Source organism: Henckelia pumila, unplaced genomic scaffold, assembly GCF_033568475.1.
Source record: "Henckelia pumila isolate YLH828 unplaced genomic scaffold, ASM3356847v2 CTG_461:::fragment_3, whole genome shotgun sequence".
Classification (NCBI taxonomy): domain Eukaryota; kingdom Viridiplantae; phylum Streptophyta; class Magnoliopsida; order Lamiales; family Gesneriaceae; genus Henckelia; species Henckelia pumila.
In genome coordinates, this window is record NW_027331831.1 from 556,050 (window position 1) to 566,833 (window position 10,784).

The 10,784-nt window shown below is 32.4% G+C and overlaps 1 protein-coding gene across 1 annotated transcript; it reads left to right on the forward strand.

The window, feature by feature from the left end:
* The first annotated feature begins 5,973 nt into the window (after positions 1-5,973).
* LOC140871711 (auxin transporter-like protein 2) lies at positions 5,974-10,229 on the forward strand. The gene is made up of 8 exons (XM_073274370.1): positions 5,974-6,182; positions 6,262-6,447; positions 6,990-7,102; positions 7,218-7,401; positions 7,771-7,868; positions 8,754-8,961; positions 9,077-9,334; positions 9,668-10,229. The coding sequence occupies exons 1-8, from the start codon at positions 6,024-6,026 to the stop codon at positions 9,947-9,949; spliced, it is 1,488 nt and encodes a 495-aa protein (XP_073130471.1). The 5' UTR covers positions 5,974-6,023; the 3' UTR covers positions 9,950-10,229.
* Positions 10,230-10,784: the final 555 nt, after the last annotated feature.

The following is a 10,784-nucleotide window of genomic DNA, read 5'->3' on the forward strand; positions in this document are numbered from 1 at the left end:
TTTTACATTTAATTTTTTATATTAAACATTTTACTAAACATATTGAAATAGGAGAATGAAAATATACGTTTAATAATAAGTAAATGAATTTTACCTCCCATCATTCAAGTTGTTGAACTGTTCATTTCTTTTCTCTGCCCTCAATTCAATCGTCGTAAGCTTTACACACATATGAAGATGAATCATATTAAGGACATCATCATCATCATTCAAAGACTCAAGCATCTTATGCAGTGGAGCTACGTATTGAAGCATAGTGGATTTCGGAGATATTTCTGCACATTTTTTGCTCAGACTAGAAAAAACATCCGTCAAGCTACAACCACTGAAAATTGATATGACAAACAGCTGCTTCTTGAATTTACAGCAACCCAAAAATGAAAGATTGCAAGGACCACTTCCAGATTCCATCCTCAAACTACAAAAGGGGCATGCTTTTCAATACAGTAAATCGAAGCAATAATATATTTTTTCATCATATATTACACACAAACAGTACAAAATAACAAATTCAGAATACTAGATTTTAATTCAAAGAATTTAAATCACAATATAAATGTAATAGTACTGAACTAAAACCCCAAAATTAAGAATTAAAACATTATAATCGAGAATAATACGAAATATATGCTTATATATCACAAATGCTCATGAAATGAACTGCATTCCCAGCAACATACGTAAAAATTGATATTGGTAAGCTAGTCTGTAAAACTTCATTCTCAAACTACAAAAGGGGAATGCTCTTCAATACAATAAATCGAAGTAATAATATATTCTTTCATCATATATTACACATAAACAATACAAAATTTCAAATTCAGAATACTAGATTTTAAGTCTACTAAATTAAATCACATTATAAATGTAATAGTATAGAACTAAAACCCCAAAATTAAGAATTAAAACATTATAATCGAGAACAATAAGAAATATAAGCTAATCTATCACAAAAACTCGTGAAATGAACTGCATTCCCAGCAACAAACGTGAAAATTGATATTAGTAAGCTAATCTGTAAAACAAACGCGATGCCCGGAAATTCAACACCACCTCTATAATCATAAAAAATCTCAAACAATTCCATCAATTCAACATTTTAAATTTGTAAGTCATACATCAAGCCGTGACAATAATTTATTCACTCCAAATTTATAAGATTTCTAATTTAAAAACTAACCTGCAAATATGTGAAAATTTCCGTTTCAGCACAAAGATGGGAAATTCCCTCAACCCACGTCAATGTAGATCTTCAACATTACCCGAGTAAACACAGATCTGCGACTTTGGTTGATGGATTAAACGTTTAAGATTGAGAGAAGAAAAGATTCGGGAGAGGAGAATCAAGAAGAAGAAACAAAGGGAAAATAACGATTACAGTGGAACAATCCTGTTTTTTTTTTTCATAAATCATTTTAGGGGCATTTTTGTAAACTTACCCAAATAGGGAGTTCAAACAAAGAGCAGACTTTTGTCAGGGATTGAGAACAAATAATGTCTGAAACGAAGACTGAGGATGAATTCGAGTTTGCTACGAGGGATTTATCACAAATTCTCCCTTAATTAATTAATCAATTAATGTATTCGACCATGCTTGGCTTGGCATGGATTTCGATTTGGCACGCTGACTTGCTGTTCCCTGGCTTTAATTTAGTGTGGCTTTGCCTTTTATGAATCACGAAACACTATCCTTTAATTTGGTTTCTTCCTTTTATTTAATTTAAATTTAATTATTAATATGCCACTTTGACATTAGAAATATGAATGTGTAAAGCTACATCTCTCAGGCAATTATTAGTTTGTTGTTCGTCCACACTTTTGAAACCACAAACTTTTCAGAATAATTTAATATCAGCTATATATATATAAATATATATGCATGTAGTTTCGACTTCAGATCGAGCATAAAATATGCATCGATGTATATATATGTTTTTAAATTAAAAGAAAATAATATTAGTTTATAGTAAAGTGTAATCTAATTCCAGACATGTATAAAATGAGCTACTCCAAACACCTACTAACTTATTGAGCATTTTTAGAATCACTCTGATATATTTGTGTTCCTAAGGTTCTCCAACTGATCGAGTGCTAATTTTTGGTGTTGATCGTCAAAATGACGTATGCTATTCAAATCTGTATCCGAGTCCATTATCTTTGGATAACAACTCATTAATCAGTCAAAAGGGTCCCGGATTTGTCTAGGTCGCGCGCCCTATTCGGACACTTTCGGGCACTGTTCGAATGGAGATCCAATGACTCAGTTTTTTAATTGCACGCGAGATATTCACATGAACATCTCGCTTGCAAAAAAGAAGAGCCGCCAAATCTGACATACGGACTCTCGCGAGATATTCACATAAACATCTCGCTTGCAAAAAAAGAAGAACCGTCATTCATATGCTAGCATCGACATAACCGTCAAAACCCTATATGTTGTCCAACCCTTACGTGAAGGACATCTCATTAATTGAAAATTTTTAATTAATTATATAAATTTTAAAGTATGTATTTTGTGATACAGTCTCACAGATCTATATATACGAGATGTGTCGATCCGATCTATATTTACATTAAAAATAATATTTTTTACATAAAAATAATATTTTTAATGAGTCAAATCGGGTCGCAGATCCGTTTCACGAAATTAACTCGTGAGACTGTATTATATGAGTTTTCGTGTAAATTTTAATATATAATGAAATAGACTTTTCATAAACATATAATTGATGTGAATAAAAGCATAGAGTAAAATTTAAATTAGACAGGAGAATAAATTTGTATTCATCTATCGCATAGTTTGCATTAGACTTTGATACATAAAGTGCGTCCAAATTTCTACCAAAAAAAAGTTTTTAAAATAAAATTGTCGATCACAAAGTGTTATAAACCCTAAAAATGACCCAAGAATTAAGGTTTAATTAAATTTTATTATTATAAAAACAATATAATTGTACTAAAAAATTGATATTTTATTTATTTTTTTAGAAATGAGAATTGACTTATTTACCCCGATTCAACCTGCTCTATGGGGTGCGTAGTCCACAGTGTTGGATGGGGTCGGTCAAAGGGGGACAAATTTACCAGGGAAATGTTTGTGGTCCATTGGCTACCACTCTCTCATAATTCATCAATATGTTGCGTTGCCCCCAAACAACACACTCTTTTGACGCCTGAATTTTGCTCCCCTTTAATTTCAATTATTATTATAAACTTCTACCTATTTCTATTTGTTTCATCATTATTATTACTATTATCGTTATCATTCGAGCTCGTCCCATTTCCTTATCATGATGGAAGAATCGGTTATAGCTCCGGTGATGCGTTCAAATTCGAAATCAGTCACTCTTTCGTAGGTTTTCGTAACGCCAAAAATAGTAAAATGAAGTTTTAAATATACAATGCCTTCGAGAAAATATAACTAATATAAAACATTGTATGTGAATCTCTCCATTCTTGTAATCTCAAAACGAAGTAATGTATTTTTCACATTTATTATTACCTGATAGAGAGAAGTGGAACAAACATGATGACAAAAAGAAACAAATATGACCATAAGGCTGCGTTTGGGCTGTACTTGAAAGGTAAAAACGAAAGATAAAATATAGGAATCTAAATGACTGTCATCAAGTATGCTACAATACAACTACAAGCCATACAACAAAAGGGAGATTTAATTTTACTTTTACTGCAAAGATATTTCACTTTTTTTTTTTATTAAAATATATGACAAGACGATGGACAAATTTCTTGAAAAATGGAGCATATAGTGTATAAGAAAGGTTTTTTCGTTTATATGGACTTAATAATTTGTTTAACTGATTTTCAATGTGAAGAATACATGTTTATAAAATTATAGTATATTTTTTCGTGATATGCTCGATCCGAATCAAATGCTTTTTGGCATAAAAAATCAACATTTTTCATGGATCGAATCGAATACAAAATCTGTATCACAAAATTGTCTCGAAAAATCATTTCATGGGAGTTTTGTGATACAACAATAATATACACATAATTCCTTTCTCTTTTGTTCCAAGATAGATTAACGTAAGTTCGATCATTTTAAATTTTTTTTCCATATACCCTATGTATTTATATAAAATTTTTTGACGATGAATATTTTTACTCACGGATTGAAATTCAAAAGAAGTTGATGTTAAATTTTATTTTTTATTTTGGGTTTTGATTGAATTTTGAGCCTAATATATAGTTTGAGGGTTCCCAAAATTGGGCCATGTGATAAAAGCAAACATTATTTGTTATTGTAAAGCAACCACGCCCCGTTTGGCTGTAATCATTCGGTCTCCTTTTTCATAATTTCACACATTACCACTCTTCTTTATTTAATTGCCTTTTGTCCACTCCAACAAATTTCTTCTTCCAAAACATTTCTCGGCTTCAAATTCTATGCACCTAATTCCATGTTTGGATATCTTAATTAATTTTACACCAATCGTGATTTATGACCTACTAAACCATGACATTAAAAATATTTTAAATTATCTTTTTCAAAATTTTATGAAATATATAATAACTAGAAAATCGGAGATACAATTTTATATTTTTTTAAGAATCTATAAATAAAATATGAGATTTTTTCATATATGTTTTTAGTCGGACGAGGGGACATCCAACCTTACATGGACGGATCTACAGCACAGCCCACTATATATATATATATATATATATATATATATATATATATATATATATATATATATATATATATATATATATAATTTCAAAATAATTAATATTGTAGTTTTAAATCTTGCATGCTTGTTTCTTCAAAAAAAAAAAAAAAATCTTGCATGCTTGTTATTTTTTTAAATTTTTTTATAAATTCATCTTATGACTTCGGTCTCTCAAGTCTTAAATATAGATATAAATGAAATATCTTTTTTTTTAAGATTAATTTTTTTAAAAAATTATAATAATTGTGTGATATGAATGTATTAAGAAGTGATATTTTTCATGATTTGAGAGAAAAATATATTACTTGAATAATAAAATTATTCGTTTTTGCATCAAAGTAAATTATAGTGTTGGAAAAAATGAAAATTTTGAGTCTTATTTATTGTTGTATTACTCTAAATTCATGAAATTTTCAGACGAGTTTCAAAATATATTATGAATAAAATTTATTATTTTTTTATAATAATATATAATTTATTACTTTAAGTTCAAGTCCACCCTAATTCTAATGGGTAATGCTATATGTATACGGAGTGTTACACATTGGATTACACAATACCCTTGAAATTACATGATTATTCTTTTGAAATTTTTTTTCAAATAAAGTGCAGGGATAATCATGTAATTTCAAGTGCATTGTGTAATCCAACATATAACACTCTGTATACATATAGCATTACCCAATTCTAATTCCTAGATCCTCATATTCAATTACAACACCTTCTTCAAAAAGAGGGAAATAATGTGTTTGCCTTATGATAATAGTATGACTGCTAGTTGCTACCACAATTAATTCAAACTTAATTAAAACATATTAATAATTTAATCTTCATATAATATCAATAAATCAAGTAATTAGAGCGAGTTTGGTCAATATTGAATTTTATAATTTTGTTTGGAATAGAGAACCCACTCGTGCGGACAGGCTCTCACGCTCAAAGAATTATCCATTAAATAAACTAATAAAAAAATTAATTCTAATCAATTTGTTGGCTACAAAAAGACAATATAAATTTTATTCAATTATTTATTTATTAAATTAAAAAGTCAAAAAAATTATAGGCACGAAAAACAATCAAATATCCGTCAAATTAATTAATCGCAACGAAAACGCATTGAACACTCCAAAAGCGGATGCATGCTCTTCCCAAAATCGCTCTTTCCAATAACAACTTATGCGAAAAGTCCCTTTTACCCTCCCGACACACACTATATAAATACTGCGTCTCCTCCATACATGTTTCCCCAGTTCACGAGTTGTGTATGCATTCAGTTTCTCATCTCCATCGATACAGAAAGCAAGAAACACACAGTAGAGCGTGAAAATGGCGTCCTCCGACAAGGTGGTGGAGAGTGTGATGGTGGGGAACTACGTAGAAATGGAGAGCGAAGGGAAACCAAGAGATATCAAATCCCAAGTTTCCAAGCTCTTCTGGCATGGCGGCTCCGCTTACGATGCCTGGTTCAGCTGTGCTTCCAACCAGGTCTTTAATTTAATGGGTTAATTTTCAGTGAGTCAAATCATTTTTTTGATCTTTAATTAATTAATTTTTGATATTCCAGGTGGCTCAAGTGTTGCTGACATTGCCATATTCATTTTCGCAACTGGGAATGCTTTCGGGGGTTGTTTTCCAGCTGTTCTACGGTCTGATGGGAAGCTGGACTGCTTATTTAATCTGCATCCTCTACCTGGAATTCAGAACCAGGAAGGAAAGAGAGAAAGTCGATTTCAGGAATCATGTTATTCAGGTAGTTAAAAGGGAAAATTGCAAATTTAGTCTTTTATTTTTGTTATTTTGTGATTTTGGTTTTTTATGTTTTCATATTTCAGTTTTAGTCCTATATGTTTCGATTTTGGCAATTTCGGTCCATTTACTTCGAAAATTCTGACGTGGCACTGTACACGTCAATTCCACATCAGCATTGAAGAATTGGTGCCACGTCAGCGCCACATCGAAAAAAGGACTAAAATTGTCAAAAAATAAAGATAGCAGACTAAAATTGTAATCTGAAAATATAAAGGACCAAAATCACAAATTGACAAACATACAGGATCAAAAAAGCAATTTTCTCGATAGTTAAATTAAATTAATCCTGTCCATTTATTTAATTAATCTCTCATCTTATAATATTTATTATATATAGTTTTATGACAAGAACACAGAATCAGAACATGGATGAGCAAATTAAAGACAAAAATTCCATATCCACTGCTCGCATTGCAATTTCACATGGGTTTCTATGTTTTTCCGTGCAAATTTATAATCTAACAAAAAAAGAAAAATCTGCAGTGGTTTGAAGTTCTTGACGGGCTCCTCGGAAAACACTGGAGGAACGTGGGCTTGGCGTTTAACTGCACTTTTCTTCTCTTTGGATCCGTCATTCAACTTATAGCCTGCGCAAGGTATCTACCTGACACACATACATATATATATTTACCCAAAAAAAAAATATGTTGTATATATATGTAATATTATATATTTGAAATGATCATATTGGTTAATAAATTGATATTGCAGCAATATATATTACATAAATGACAATTTGGACAAGAGAACATGGACGTATATATTTGGGGCATGTTGTGCTACCACAGTGTTCATTCCTTCGTTCCACAACTATAGAATATGGTCTTTTCTTGGCTTGCTGATGACCACTTATACAGCGTGGTACCTCACTATTGCATCCTTACTCCATGGACAGGTATATATATTATCTATATTAATTCATCTATATTTTATTTTAATATTTTACTAAATTATATAATTTTTTTTTCTTGTATTATTATTATTTTTGTGGACCTGCATCACCAAATTCATGATCTTGTTTAGATGTCACTTTTTACAAGGCGAATCGAATCATGCAGTTCACATGCATGCCATTTGATCATATATATATATATATATATATTAGTCCAAATGTCCAATTTGATTAATTAATAGTTCCTTGTTTGAATAATGATGTCCAAAGTGCGCAAGATTCCTAGCCAAACACATAGTATATATATATACATAAGATTGATTATTAACATTGATGGGATTTAGTGTATATGAACGTCTAAATTAATAACAGGTAGAGGGTGTGAAGCATTCGGGTCCAAACAAGTTGGTGTTATATTTCACGGGGGCCACCAACATTCTCTACACATTTGGGGGACATGCTGTTACTGTGTAAGACATACTTACTATTTTAAATTTCTATGTCCGAATTTTAATTTCGTGTCTTTTACGTTATTTCGTTCCGCACATTTATTCATGATTTTCCCACGTTTTTCTATGCAAATGTCCTATAAGGTCTTTTTCAACCTGAATATTATATATTCAAAACATTATTAATTTAAAATTTTAATGTATTCCGACATATGAAATTGTAGAAAGATTTGGAATAGGGAAAAGATAAAACGGGCTTTAACTTTTAACCTCTAACGTTATCGTGAGAGCGACTTAACCTCAGAGAATCTGACCAATCCTTTTTATTACCTCAAACAGCTCGAGGGTTTTAATTGAGTAGTCGTCCTTTTACTCTGAGGATTCAATAATTTTCCAGCTGTGGAAATGTTAGGCGTGCTTAGGGGGTGAAAAGTCGCTACTTTCTTGGACTACGCTTTTGCCTTTTTCTCTCTTTTTTTGCTATCTATGGGAAAAAAGCCAGACTTCTTTCTCCATTCACTTTATGCAGCTTTGGTTTCATGCTGATCAGATGAAAGTTAACTGTCCCGAGGGCTCCAGTCTGATCATTTAATCCTCGTTTGGCTCGCTAGCTAGCTCCGTCAATTTGTGGACGTTATATTAGTAATTATAATATAATGAAACAATAACTTAATTTGATGATCAATGGCTCTAGAATTTTGAATATTTTTTTTAATGAAACTAGTTCGAAACCGACTCGTCATTCATACAAATGGTTATGCGATTTGAACCGGACCGTAATAAAACTTTCATCATGCTACATCGGGAGATCTAGGGCGATTCCGAAGGCAAAGTCACATGAATGTATAGTAGATATGTGAAAGTGTTAATAAATTTATGAGGTATTTACATAATTTTATGTTGCAGGGAGATAATGCACGCAATGTGGAAGCCACAGAAATTCAAGGCCATATACTTGATAGCAACCGTGTATGTGTTGACCCTCACACTCCCCTCGGCCTCGGCGGTGTACTGGGCTTTCGGAGATTTGCTTCTAAATCACTCAAATGCATTCGCCCTTCTCCCGAGATCGCCCTTCAGGGACATGGCCGTCGTTTTGATGCTCATCCATCAGGTACCATTTATGTATACTAATACTAATTTTTGAGTACTCTTCATGATGATCACTTTTTATGTATGGTAAAAATGTTAATGTTTGGTTATGGTTGCATATATGTCGATGGACGCAGTTCATAACATTCGGGTTCGCGTGCACTCCCTTGTATTTCGTGTGGGAGAAGGCGATCGGCATGCATGAGTGCAAGAGTTTGTGCAAGAGGGCAGCCGCGAGGTTGCCCGTGGTGGTTCCGATATGGTTCTTAGCCATCGTCTTTCCGTTTTTCGGCCCCATCAATTCCACCGTGGGGTCGCTTCTTGTCAGCTTCACCGTCTACATTATCCCTGCTTTGGCTCACATTTTTACCTTCAGATCAGCTGCAGCCCGAGAGGTAACCATGCAGCATAATCTGTACTAGTCATAAATTTTGTTTTAAAAAATTATATAGTTTTTGTATCCCAAATTCTTTACATATTTGATCTGGAATCATTTCCAAAGAAATACTGGGGGTTTCTATAAATAGAAAGTGACAGGTTTCAGGACTCAGGTTGCATGTGGGGGGAACTCAAAATCTTGAAATTATACAGTCACACCTCATACATATACTGGATCATATATATAATAGTTTGGTCGTCCAAAAAGCAACAATTAATTATATCAGATTTAAATAAAATTAAATAATTATATTATAAAGTATTGAAAATACAATTTATGTTTGGTGCAGAATGCAGTGGAGCAGCCCCCAAAGTACTTTGGGAGATGGGTTGGGACCTACATCATCAACATATTTGTGGTCATATGGGTTTTAATAGTCGGGTTCGGGTTCGGAGGATGGGCCAGTATGACAAATTTTATTCACCAAATCGACACCTTTGGGCTATTCACCAAGTGCTACCAATGCATGCCTCAATTGCCGCCACACCCGGCCAACGCCACCACCGCTCCTCTTCCACCTCCCGCAGCCAACCTCACCCATCTTCCTCCCACTATTCACGGCCACCTTTGAGCCGGTTCGTGATCGTGCGTGACGTTTCTTTCGAGATATATGTATGTTCACAAGGGAAAGAGAAGTCGGAAGGGATTTCGCATTTCTGTGCTATATATGATTCACAACCAACTCAATGTTGGGGGGAATCCTTTGGTGAAAAAGAATGCAATGTAGATTAGATTTCTTGGATGCATGGTAGTTGATTAGTGGGCTGTGGACTGTATGAAATTCGTAATTCACATTTAACAAATTTTATTTAGTGTGTAATTCTACTGTTCTATCATGTGTTAGTTTTTGCATGTGATGTGCTTTTCGTTTATAAAACAAAAGGAAAAAATTATGGGAGTAATTACAAATTTTTATTCTTAAATATGAGTTGTTATATATATCAATCAAATAGTTTTGGGGCATCAAATTTAACCATTTCAACCGTAATAATTAATTCAAATTCTTTCATCTAAATCAAATTCATCAACTGAGCAACGGTAGTTTTGAAACATTTAATTTGGAGCGGATTTGGATTTATAAGAACAGTTCAAACAAAATTATTTGAAATTTTAGTTATACGAATTAAGCGATTTATTTGTATGGACATGTTTGACTAGTCTACCACAAAGTGTAAAAAAAGGCCAAAAATATTTGGTAGCATAGTAGTACAGGACCTACAATTTCGAAAGAGAAAGGCCTCTATATAGTATTATAGTCCACTTGTGTACGAAAGGATCGATTAAATCAACTTACGGCGTGAATGAATCCGCCATAATGGGTGAATTTTATTTCTTATTTTTAATTTAGAAAACCAATTGATTTGGGCCCATTAGTTTACTCAATAATGGACTGTAGAGATTGAAAT

What these genes read in the sequence shown, in the direction of transcription:
- LOC140871711 (XM_073274370.1), top strand. Translation starts at nt 6,024, where the DNA reads ATGGCGTCCTCCGACAAGGTGGTGGAGAGTGTGATGGTGGGGAACTAC. An exon ending in TCAGGAATCATGTTATTCAG is followed by an intron (nt 6,448 to 6,989) that starts GTAGTTAAAAGG and finishes AAAAATCTGCAG; the next exon opens with TGGTTTGAAGTTCTTGACGG. An exon ending in GATCAGCTGCAGCCCGAGAG is followed by an intron (nt 9,335 to 9,667) that starts GTAACCATGCAG and finishes TGTTTGGTGCAG; the next exon opens with AATGCAGTGGAGCAGCCCCC.